The sequence below is a fragment of the Kryptolebias marmoratus genome, linkage group LG7 (assembly GCF_001649575.2).
Source record: "Kryptolebias marmoratus isolate JLee-2015 linkage group LG7, ASM164957v2, whole genome shotgun sequence".
In the NCBI taxonomy this organism is placed as follows: Eukaryota; Metazoa; Chordata; class Actinopteri; order Cyprinodontiformes; family Rivulidae; genus Kryptolebias; species Kryptolebias marmoratus.
Window position 1 is genome coordinate 1,516,949 of NC_051436.1, and position 12,662 is coordinate 1,529,610.

At 39.7% G+C, this 12,662-nt stretch overlaps 2 protein-coding genes across 2 annotated transcripts in view; one reads left to right on the forward strand and one right to left on the reverse strand.

Annotated features, from left to right (window-relative positions):
* Nucleotides 1-2,805: 2,805 nt before the first annotated feature.
* Nucleotides 2,806-7,690, forward strand: LOC112450092 (Fc receptor-like protein 5). Its single transcript, XM_025003407.2, has 5 exons — nucleotides 2,806-3,036; nucleotides 4,679-4,927; nucleotides 5,025-5,285; nucleotides 6,222-6,362; nucleotides 6,997-7,690. The coding sequence occupies exons 1-5, from the start codon at nucleotides 3,006-3,008 to the stop codon at nucleotides 7,032-7,034; spliced, it is 720 nt and encodes a 239-aa protein (XP_024859175.1). The 5' UTR covers nucleotides 2,806-3,005; the 3' UTR covers nucleotides 7,035-7,690.
* A 773-nt stretch (nucleotides 7,691-8,463) lies between these two features.
* LOC108249742 (myelin-oligodendrocyte glycoprotein-like) overlaps nucleotides 8,464-12,662 on the reverse strand; it is a 5,175-nt gene continuing 976 nt past the window's right edge. The window contains exons 2-6 of the mRNA XM_037976491.1: nucleotides 11,122-11,490; nucleotides 10,917-11,003; nucleotides 10,737-10,834; nucleotides 10,491-10,664; nucleotides 8,464-9,413 (exon numbers count right to left, since the gene is read on the reverse strand). Of these exons, the coding sequence (XP_037832419.1) occupies nucleotides 10,497-10,664; nucleotides 10,737-10,834; nucleotides 10,917-11,003; nucleotides 11,122-11,490 (722 nt within the window). The 3' untranslated portion in view covers nucleotides 8,464-9,413; nucleotides 10,491-10,496. The remainder of the gene's footprint in view (nucleotides 9,414-10,490; nucleotides 10,665-10,736; nucleotides 10,835-10,916; nucleotides 11,004-11,121; nucleotides 11,491-12,662) is intronic.

Genomic DNA, 12,662 nt, shown 5'->3' on the forward strand with positions numbered 1-12,662 from the left:
CCAACCAACCATCCAACCAACCATCCATCCAACCAACCATCCAACCAACCATCCATCCAACCAACCAACCAACCAACCATCCAACCAACCATCCATCCAACCAACCAGCCAACCGTCTGCCTAGAATAATCCAATGACTGGAGTTAAAACAGGTCAAACTCTGAGACTGTCAGTGAAACTTTAAACAGTCAAAACTTTTTGATGATTTTTTTTTATTTATCAAAAAATAAATAATGTGAGTGATTATTTTTTAATTTTTTATAAATTTACTTCTGCTTGTTCTCAGCTCGGTCAATCAGAGCGTCTGTACGTCAAAAAGAACAGAAAATAAATCTTCTGTCTGCTTCTAAAATGAATTATTTTCTGTCAAAATGAACCGAAGTCTCTATGATGAACTTTAGATGCTGTCAGCTGATTTTTGTGCAAATTAAATAGTTTGATTCTTTGTTTTTTGTAACTAATTTTGGATGAATTTTGTTTCTTCTGTGTGAAATCTACTGTATTTAATTTGGATTGGTGGGATTATAGAGTTTTGTAAGAAGTGATTAAATAAAAATTAAAGATAAAAGTTGTTAAGTTTCTTTTCCCTTCTGTTTTATTACAGATGTTATAAGTTTGTTCTGTCACCTCTTATCCTGGTTTAAGATCCTGCTGCTCTGATGGTTCCACTTGTTTCTTTTTGTGTTTTTTGTGCTTATTTCTGACTTATTTTGCTGCCCGACAGGTTTTGTTTTTGTTATGAAATCCTTTCTGCAGCGAGCCATCCTGGGAGGTAAAAGCAGGAGGACAGGGAGGCTTTGGTAAAGAAACAATTTAACAAATGTATTTATTCTAATAAATAAAAGTCATGTTGCAGTTTGTGCTTCTGCTGTTTGATTTAAAAGTCACTGTTTGTTTGTTTCTGAATCAAACCACTCAGGTGTTGAAACGTGAAGCAAAGACTTTCATTTCTGTGTTTCTGAAACTGGTTTTACGTCTGAAACATGTTTGCTGCCCAAAGATTTGTCTCTGCAGGAATGTTCATCTTTGTTTTTCTGAGAGCAGAAGTGTGTTTACTGAACTTCCTGTCTGCAGATCATGTTGAACATTTAAACCTTTTTCTGCTCTTGTAAGTGAAACGTTTCCAGTGAATCACTGCAGGTCCTGACATGTTTACCAGCAGAGAGACAACAGGGGACAGTTTCTGTTCCTCCAGGTGGTTTGACTCTGCAGCCGTCGTGTCCAGTCCTGGTCCTGGAGGGCTCCTGTCCTGCACGGGTTAGTCGTTTCTCTGCTCTTCAAGCAGAACTTCAAGAGCTTCTGTTAATAACTGATGCAAATCAGGTGTGTCAGAGCAGAGAAACACCTGAAACCTGCAGGACGGTGGTCCTCCAGGACCAGGACCTGATCTGAGTGAACGGGTCGTTCGTACTGATGGCAGAAACTGAAGGTTGGAGCGATCGAATCATTCAGAACCGTTGTTCCAGAAAAAGACTGGGTCTTGTGGAACACCTCCCCACAGCAACACCTGGTGGCCAAACTAATTCAATAAGTTTGTCACAAACAATCAGACGTGTTGATGTCCCGTCACAGAACCCAAATAAACAACTAAATAACCTTTTTTCCTGGTTGATAGTTGTATTTGCATGGAGGCAGATTTTAGTAGAACCAGTTTGTGACTCCGAGGGGCCGTTCACACACAGCTGGTTTTCAGTGAAACGATAACATTTCTGCATTGTTTTTTTTTGTCAGATTATCTGTGTCAGGATTTGGGTTTTCTTTGTGTTTTTATATTCAGGTTATTGCTTTTGTTGTCTTCATGTTTGAGTTTATTGTTTATTTTATTCAGTTATCTTTGTTAGTCTTGTCTTAGTTCAGTTCTAGTTCCTTGTGTCTTTGTTTCCTGTCATTGTTCACTTCACTTCTGTTTATCTTGTCTTCCTGCCATGCCCATCTTCACCTGATCACTCACCTGTGCCCAGTTCACCTAATGACCCTCAGCTTTAAAACCCGGTCTTCTCCTCCACTCGCTGCTGGTTCATTATCACTCCTAAGGGCTGTCTGGTTGCTCGTGTTTCAGGTCTGGAGTCTGTTGTGTTTAGTTTTGCTGCCACGTCAGCTCTTTCTTTTGTTCTTTTATTTTGAATAAATTATTCTTCTGTTAGTTCTTTCCATGAGTCTGCGCTCTGGGTTTGCCTCCTTCTCCAGCCTACATGACAATCTGACACTGAATCTTTCTGAGCCCAGGTCTCAGAGTGGAAACTTTTTTTGCGTCTCAAAGGAAGCGTCGACGTGTGAAGTCGTACATGCACACCACAGACGGCTGCAGTCAGTAGCTGCTCTGCACGTGCACACAATCTGTTTGTGCCGCTCATCCTTTTCAACACGTAGCAGCAACCCAACCTCACTGTCAGTCCGAACAAACGTTCATTTATTCACCATTTTGGATTGAACCCACCTCGGTGAAAGCATCAGTGTTTAGATGTGATAAATATCCTTCTAATAAGATTATTTTCTGTTCACATGTTCACCAATCCCAACCCTAACCCCCCTCAGAGAAAGCACACCTCACTCAGCTCATATGATAGTTCTTCATTTCCTGCCCGGCACAGAAGCTGCAGCAGATTCAAAGAGCACACAGATATCCATGTAAATGTGTTGTTTTTTCCTGTGACCACAGTAAACAGAAATAACACCAACAGTTCTAGAGATCTTTCTTGTGTAAACAGGGTGTCAGTGTTTCCTTTTCCACGATGAAGCTCATTTCCTGTTTCCCTGAAACCGAAGCTCTCACATGAAGGTAGTCTCTGTGGTTTTCAGCGCAGACACACCGTGAGGGCAGGAACGGATTGTTTGAGATGTTTCTGATAAAGGTGTCACACATGAACAGACTGTAGCAGAGAGGTTTACTTATAAAAACACTTGAATTTAAAAAAAAGAAACTCTGATGACTTTCAGAAGGTTTAAGGCAGTGAGGAAGCTGAAGTGAGGTAGATTTAAAAACTCTGAAGAAGCATCACAACAAGATGGCGTTCATCCCACTGTGCCTCGTCCTCTGTGAGTAAAGTCACATTAACGCCGTGTTTCACTTCCTGATCTGTGTCACCTGTGTTAGCAGCTCTGCAGGTTTTATTTCTCTCTTTAACACGTTGCTGCAGGACAATCGGAGGTTTGAGGAAGAATCTACAAACCCGATCTGGAGGAAACTGGTTGAATGTTTAGTTTCGACTGAGCGACTTCCTAAGTCTTTTATTTTTCTTTTCTCAAACACAAAAACTGCTGTCTCTGTAACTTCTCACCATCAAAATGTCAGACTTATTTAAGGAATTAATCAGGACACTTTTTACTTTATTGGATTTCATGGTTAGAATTGGAGCATTTTTTGATTTTTCCTGATATCTTACAGCCTAAATTACCCAAGACTTCAGATAATCAGCACCTTATGAGCTGATAGAGGCGATGTGGACCTCTGGTGCCGGAGTGGAGCCTGGATAAATGAAGGTCATCTGGGGAGGTTTGGAGACGATGCTTCTGATAAAAAGACATGAGGAGGAGCTGCAGGAGGCAGACATGATGTTCAGATTAGATTTTTTAGGCTGCACTCTTTCACCAAGTTATGTCTGCATTTGTCTGTTTGTTTAAGGCGTATAAATCAGAACAGGGTGTGGTTTTTCTGTTTGGTTTGCTTTTTTAAACGCCTGCTGAAACGAGGTCAGCAGAATGCAGATATGAGCTGAAAGGTCTTTTAGTCAATCAGTGTTTCCTAAAAACTGATCAAGATCTTTCTTCTGTTTACGTCCACTTTTTGTTGGTGTTCTGGCAGAAAAACTTCCACAGCAGCTTCATTCATGTCACCACTGAGTCTGACCTCATCAGTAGGATGTAGTAAATATGTTAAATGTCGAAACTTTCACACTTGAAGGAAATAAGATCGTTTTAAATTTGATGACAGCAACACGTCTCAGAGTTCCAGGAGCCAAAAAAAGGCTGTAAAAGTTAATGGGACGAATCAGAAACATCTGGAGGAGCATTTAGAGACTGATCAGGTTAATTATCAGCAGCTCAGTCAGAGGAGAGGAGATAAGATGAGCATTTAGAGGCTGAATCTGTCAGAGATGGGCAGAGGTTCACCAGGCTCTGAGGTCAAAGGTCAAGGCTGGTTCTGGTTCTGTTCTGCTCAGGAACACTGTAAACACAGTTCACCGTGCTGCTTAAAGCTCTATCAGACAGAGAAAATATGAACAGATGTGTCTCCTCTGGACCAAAGAGGAGAACTGTTCTGAGGTCAGCCTGCCTCTCTGATGGTATGGGGGTGCATGAGTGCCTCTGGAAAGGATCTCCAGGTTTTAGAGCAACATCTGCTCCCATCCAGGACTGTTGAACATCTGGAATCCTCTGCAGTGCAGAATTTCTTTGTTTTAAAATTTGATGTGTTTTCGATGTTCAGTTGTGAATAAATTATGGATTTATAAGATATGCAAATAATTTCATTCTGTTTTTTTGTTTGTTTGTTTTATTACATTTTACACAACATCCCAACTTATAAAACACCACAGACAGATTTTTGTACAAAAGAAAACATCCACTGTCCAAACAAATTACTGACATTTGGCTCGTTTTCCAAGTTTTTTCCTGAATTTGAAGGAATGCAGCTTTGATTTCCTGTTTTAATCCTAACTGTTTCCTGTTCCCCCTGCAGCCGCTCTGAGGATCAGTCCAGACCGGTCCCAGTTCTTCAGATACGACAGCATCACTCTCAGCTGCAACTCCAGCGACTGGACGGTGAAGAGGACCGTTAAAGGCAGAACGGAGGAATGTCAGCCCCCCTGGGCAACCCGGAGCGGCTCCTCCTGCAGGATTGCAAATATTTACCCAGCAGATGCCGGGGTGTACTGGTGTGAGTCTCAGAGAGGGGAGTGCAGCAACAAGATCAACATCTCTGTAACCTGTAAGGTTCACCTGTTTGTGTTTATCCGATAACTGGCTAATTTAACAACCGTAACCAAACATATTTATGGTTAAATGGAATTTAATTTGTATTTCAGCTCACAGTGTGATCCTGGAGAGTCCTCCTCATGCTGTTCTGGAGGGAGATAACGTGACGCTTCGTTGCTCCTACAAAGAAGAAGACGATGATGAATCCACGTCAGAGTTCCAGGCTCACTTCTACAAAGACGGCGCTTTCATCGGGACAGAGACAACAGGGACGAAGACTCTAAAATCTGTGTCCAAGTCTGACGAAGGCTTCTACAAGTGTCAGCATCCTTCTGACAGAGAGTCACCGCAGAGCTGGCTGGCAGTGAGAGGTGATGAAACATGTTTACTGTGCTCAAATACTGAACAAATCCACCTCCAGGCTCCTCCCCCTCCCTCTCTGCTGAGCTTCAGCTCTGCCTCTGAGGCTCCGCCCCTCAGAGGAAGAGCATCTGGCTCTGATTGGCTGTTTTCATCTGAGTTTGTTTGGTTTGTTAAACTTAGAAGCAGAGGAAAACTGTTTTATTCATAACAGAAAACGGGATATTTTATTGATGAATTACTTTATTAAAGTTACCAGTTTCTGATTTATGTACAATTTATTCGTCTTTTTCTGAAAATCAGGGGTTTGTAACTCAAAGTTTTCATATCATAGAACATTTTGATGTTATTGTATATTAGTAAACTTAAATTTTGACTTTTTAATGAATGATTGATAATGTTCAGCTTTCACTAACTTAGGTTTTATTTACAAAAGTGTTTAAATGTTCTTTAGAATCAATTTAAATGAGTGCTATAATTGACTGAATCATGTCCTCAGGGTTCATTTAATAGCTCCATTTCTAAAACTGTGACTACAGTCCTGTCCTGAACTGATAAATATATGGACCAATATAAAATTAGTAAATTAACATTATTATTATTATCATCCTTTAATCAAGCTTTTAACACAAAAATAATAAATCCTGGGAACATCGGTCATCCTCTGAACATCCAGACTTCTGTGGATCAAACTGAGTGGAAGAAATAATTAAATCATTGTTTAAAGACAGGATAAATGTGTTTATGTTAACATATATTTAGATTATTTGGAGTAAAGTAGTTATAAATATAAATCTGTGCCAGAAACACAGAATAAGAAGAATTATCTTAGTGTGTTGCTCTCATCTTGGCATTTTTATCCTCAGATTTTATAAAATATATAAAACTAAACTGATTCTTTGTGCCACATGTTTTTAAAAAAAAACTGTTTTTTTCTGTTTTTTCAGCCAGAGAAGAAACCAAGGTTTCCCCGACGCCTCGTCCTCCGCTCGTACCCTGGACCAGAGTCATCTGTGGCAGCCTGCTTTTCATTTTCTACAACTTTATCCTCATCTTGTGTATTTACACGTACAGAAAGTGGGCCAGAGGTGAGAGCTTTGTGTTAAACCGAAGGCTGTAAATGTTGTGTTGAACCTGAAGTTTGATTTTTTATTTCAGCTGCAGGTTAAAAACTAATCGGGTTAATTTATGTCTTTAAAATTTAAAAGTCTTGATTATCAGCCGTGTCCTCCGGCTTCTTTCAGACATCTGAGACTAAAATAAGGAACCAAATTAAACCACAACTCCTCTCAAAACTGACTCAATCCTTCCATCCAACGGTTTCCTTCAGGTCCAGAACCGCTCCTCCGGGCCCAGTTCAGACTCTGGGTTTCCAGAACACGGTTTGTTTTCTTCTGTTGTCGGTTTATTTGTGTGTTTTTGTTGTTGTTTATCTGCAGCCGGCAGCCGCTCGCCTAATTCAGACCAAAAGAAAAGCTAAATGTGTGGATTACATTTAATTGGTCCCTCCGTCTCTCTGACCTTAAAGGGTTTAGACTCTGACAAAACAGACCCGAAGCATGAAGCTGCCTCCGCCGTGCGTCACTGTGGGTCAGCAGAACCAGGGAAGCAGCTGTTTCAGTGAACTCTGGCGCCCTCTAGAGGAGCCCATCGGAGACAGATTTTAACAGGCAGCAGTTGGTGAAACTTTTTATTTGAGGCTCAAATGTTTTGTGTCTGCAGCTCGAGCCGAAGCTGTTGGAGGGAACAGAAGACGATGATGATGATGAAGAAGACGACAAGAAAATGGATTTTAAACGTAAACAGCCTGTTTATAAACTATTAATTATCTGTGTTAGTGATGTGTTTCTGTGTTTTATGAGTTGAAACAAACTGATTTTTACATAAAAATGTGTTCTTGTGGTTTATTTTTAATATTATTGAGTCTTTTTTAAGAAATATTTTGTTCAGTTTTGATGACTTTCTGTAGTTAAAATAAGTTTTTAATATTATTATATTTATATTTGTAGTTTTTATTGTTCACAGCAGACAGAAATGAATCTGCCGCCTGTCTCTAAGTTTTATTCCACATCTTAGAATCATAGAACGTCTTTCCGAATCATTTCAACAGAGAAACATCTGATCTGATGCAACGAGGAGATAAATCATCATTTTTAACCCGGCATGTGTAACAAAAACCAGAAGAGTCCCCAAAAAACTGCAAAATTTCCTCTTAAAGATGATTACATTTGGGTCTTTTTTGGTTTAATAAACCAACAGAAACCTGCAGGTTTCTCAGTTCTCAACAGAACCGAAAAAACCAGAATAATATTTATTTTATTGTTTGTTTTGCCTGATCTGTGTATGAGAAATACACCGATACAGGACAATATTTATGAATTAATTCTAATAAAATAAGTGGGGGTTTTTTGTCTTTCTTCTGTCTCCTCATGTCCTCATATTTTATCAAATAACTATGAATTTAATAATAAAAAAGAAACGAGTAATAAAATATTATATTAAAAGTTAAAGAAGTGAAATAATCCAAAGAACCTCTGTCATGTTCTGAATGTAAAAAATAAAAACACGAACAGTTTGATTTTATTTATTTTGTGTTAAAGTGGATTAAAGCTTTTTGAAGCTTTCAGGATATAACTGAGATGCTCCTGTTCAGGAAATCTTCATCACTGGAGGTGAAAACAGCTTCATGTTTGGACCTGAACCCGTCCAGAACACCAGAACACAGAGTATAAATAAAAGCCTTGATCCAGGGAATGTCGCCCGCCGCCTGATCTAAAATAAGTACACTCAAATGAGCAAAACTATAATTAAAACCTAAAGTCAGTAAATCTGTAGATAATACCTCAAATTGGCTGAAATAATATCCTCACTTTTTCAATAAATTTAAAATGTTATTTAAATATTTGAAAAGTTTAAACGAAGAGACGAAACAGAGACGTCATTTCTACCTTTCTGTGGAAAAAACAGAAAACTTCCTTCCTGGTTCGCTTCGGGTTTTCCTCTTTGAAACAAAACCTCATTTAGAGGAAAAGAAAGAAGCTTTTAGTCTGAAATTCAACAGAAGGAAGAAGGAAAACAGATAAAGATTAAAAATAAAGGTCTTCCTGAAACTGATGAGGCAACAAGAGCTTCATTTTGAGTTAATTGTTCCGGTTTAATCCCACAGAAGTTTTCTCTGGAATATTTACAGGCTTTGAAAGCAGCTTTAATTAGAGGAAGAAAAAAACATCAACTGAAACTGTTTCGTAGGCGGTTCTCCTGCGTGGATTCAAATGAACTCTAACTCACGTGTTTGTAGGTGTGTCTCAGTAACCTGAAGGGAATTCCTTCCTAAAAGAGTAAAACTTTCATTTGTGTTTGTTGTGCTTCCCTAACTATAGTTAAGAGAATGTGTTTATTGGACAGATGAACTGTTAACATTCAGGCCTGGAACATCCTGTCTTTATAAAATATAAGAACAATACTGGTGTAAAAGTAAAACATGTTTAATAAATAAAAACAACACAGGACAGATGTTTAACCTCTGTTAGTCACCCTCAGTTTCACCTAATCACACAAACAGCCTCATCTAACTGTTTTTACCTCTGTCACCTTGATGCTTTACAGAAGAAGATATGTGATATAATTATATAATAACGTTATCATCGTAATTACAGTGACCAAGTATCTTATGCCATGTCTGAATATCAAAGCACAGATAACATCCTTTATTATCACTATCATTTATAGTGTTCAGATAGTAAAGCCTCCCATACTCTTTAATGTCAAACCTGGTACCATACATGTGGATTATCTGGTTACTTCCCTCCTTGAAGTGGACCTCAGCTCCATTGGTGGTTGCAGCTTTGACAAAGATGATGTCTTGTGGGAATATTGGGATGTAGCGTGCCTTCTGCAGTGTCGCTGTCACATGGCAACCCTCGCTGACCTTCTGGTGGACCACGGCATCACCTTTCTTGAGTGCAGCACCACTTATCTGCTTTCCATCAGCCAGCTCCATGAAGTGCTTTTCCAGCAGCTTTTAAACTTCTCAGTGTTAGTGATGATGTGGGATGTGGCTACGGTGTCGACCATCAGACCCTTTTCTCTCAAACCATGTTCCAGACATGTTCCTCAGATGGGAAATGAAACGTCTCCAGCTACAGAATAGAAGAATAGAATAGAATAGAAGTACTTTATTTATCCCAAACAGGAAATTACTGTGCAGTTGCAGCATACCCATACACACAGATCAAAAAGCAAAAATAAAAATAAAAATAAATAGATAAAATGCAAAATGTAAGATGTAAAATTCAGTACAATATGAACAGTGAGTATTAAAAAATCTGTGCAAACTGTACAATAGTGCTTTGTAAACAGTCTGTACAATATTAATTTATGGACAGATATGTACAATGGTAACTTAACATTTGTTATATAAAGTGATGGCATGTGGCAAGAAAGATTTCCTGTTTCCTGAAGTCCAGTTAGTTGTTTCTGTTTTTAACCTTTTTTGGAAATTACCGTGTCCTGGATGACTGAGAATCTACACCAGCATTATTTGAAATGGCAAAATATATGTTGCTAGTGATCTACCAAAAGAGTTCTATGCTGCAATGACAGCAGCAGTTATTAGAAACAGATGCTTTAACAGACGTGTAGGACAAACCCAGTACAACATGCTAACAAGTAACAGATACAACAAATAGTGGTGAGAAGGCCTAAAGTACTTCATATTGAAACTGTGTTTGTGAACATGTGGGCCGCTGTGCCAGCTTTACTCAACTTGAACGCTGCTGATACAGGCTCTGTGCTGAAACAGATAAAGTGGGGGTCAATGATCTGATCGCTGTCCATGGTGCTGAACTGCTTAGAATTTGTGTTGTTTGATCATTAGTGACCATGTAGCCTAACATTTTTGTTGTTCTCCGTGTCCGTTTGATGGACTTCAGAATGACACAGTCACTCTCCGTGGTGCTGAAGCTTGTAAGCCCAGCTGTTGGAAGCATGTGTGTGTTGTAAAATGATGTTATCATGAGCGTTATTATTAGGGTACAAAGGGCCCAGAACAACGAGTTCAGCTGAATGAAAGCAGTCCGTTCCAGAAACAAGAAGGTCAAACAGCGAAACAAACGGAACCAGACGGGAGGAACGAGGAGGTTTAACTTCCCAACAAACTGAGGAGCTGAAGGAACCGACGTTCCTCTGAGAACTTTAAAGGTCCAAAGGATTCTCACCTGCTGTCACCCATGTGGTCTCATGGCGTCCAGGTTGTTGGTTTGAATCTCTGAGCTGACAGGAAGCTGCAGGAGAGTCGATCCTGCAGAGATCTCCTCTTCATAACGTTCTGCCTTTGAGCAAGGCGGCCAGGCTGTGGAACCGTCGCCTGATTCAGGATCACAAGCTGGAAACTGAGAAGAAACATTTAATCAGTAACTCAATTATTGATGAAAACAAGTTCTAAACGTTGATTTCTGACTCACTTTTTTCATGTTGCAGGCAAACGCTGCACTCAGACAGATGAAGAAGAGGAGGATGACCACAACGATGAAGATGTGATGTCTGGACCGACGACCTGAAACTAAACAATTAAAAACAGTCAGGATATCTGTAAATACAGAACCAGGGTCACAGGTGAGGCTGATCGTCTCCTGTGGACTCACCGTCCGTCTCGTTCTGCGGTTCTGGATGGATCAGATCTCTGTTAAACACCGGTGTTTCAGACGCTGTGCTGCTGACAAAGTCCGGGTCTGAAACAACAACAACAACAAACGAGTCAGTAAACAACAAACACAAACATCACGTCTTCATGACACAGAATAAAAACTAAAAACAACCAGAACCTCCGGTTTGGACCCGTTTACTCACCGACAACCAGCCGAACTTCTGCGTCCGTCCTCAGGGTCGGGATGAAACATCTGAACCTGCCGCTGTCTTTGAGCGTCACGTTCCTGATCCTCAGGGACACGTCTCCGTGCTTCATTCCCTCAGAGGACAGGGACGTCCTCTCGATGTAGGCTGCCATCATCATGTGCCGGTTCTCTCTCTGAGACCGGTACAGGAAGACGTACTCCACGCCCTTCTGCCTGTCTGAAGGGTCCACCTCTAGGTCCGGTTTGGACCACTCCACCGTCTTCTCCACTGCGTCCCAATCAGGGTCCACGCGGCACGGCAGGATGACATCATCACCAGGAGCTGCGATGATTGGCTCAGAGGAACCAATCAGGTGGTACCGACCTGGAAACAGGTGAGATGAGAACTTGGAGTCGGACTGAAGCAGCGAGAACTTGAAATATGTTGAGCAGTAAAGTTTTTCTCTACATCAGCAGTTCTGACCCACAAAACATCAGAAACTTTTGACTCAAACTAACTTTGATTAAATTATGAAAATATTGCAGTGAGGCCAATTAATCAAGGACAAAAACCATCATTAAATTGTCTTATAAACTTGTAACAACATGTTTATCTCTCAGAACAAGAGTCATGGGAGAAAAATAAAACTATGACTCAACAACTGAGTGGATGAGTCACATTATTCATGCTATATTAGCATTTAGCAATATTATTCATGCTATATTAGCATTTAGCATCATTATTCATGCTATATTAGCATTTAGCATCATTATTCATGCTATATTAGCATTTAGCATCAATAATGTCTTAATGTCGGCCTAAATATTGGGTCTACATCGACAGAAAACTGACCAGGCTCACATTAATTCATCACTAACGTCACAATGATCAGTATTTTGACAACAAAATGCTTCCTGGAAACTCCGGAAGTAAACACGTCGTTGCTAAGCAACGAACATCACAACGTAAAAACGTGCCGCGTCATTGGTCGAAATGAATTAGTAAATTTCAAAATACAAAAACAATACATTCAGAGGTTTTTTTTATACTTTTGTTTTTAAACTGGTAAATTACGCTCTTTTTGGGTCGGCAATAAAAACTAAAACTTTATAATAATCCCACCGGAAGTCAATGTGACCAGACTAAACGACAATTCAATTCAATAATACTTTATTTATCCCAAAGGGAAATTGAATGTTGTTGTAGTTCATAATCCTAGTTGTTATAAGAGTTGTTATAGATGATGATTACTGTAGGCAGGAAGGGTCTCTCGTAGCGGTCTGTCCCGATGTGTCCTCAGTCCTGGTGTCCTCAAAGAACTCCTCCAGGTGAGCTTCGCTGGCCTCCTGCGTATGGGGCGCCGTTTGTAAACGAGCTTGTGCTCAAAATTCATGCCTAAATTTTGTCACATTTAGCTTCAAACACTGTTTAAAAATGTAGTGTGGATTTTCTGATGTCACTTTTTACAACATTTAGCTAATTACATGTAATTGTTACAGCTACATGCTAAATATAAATCTAAATCCTAAATGTTATATCTAAATGTTAAATGTTAA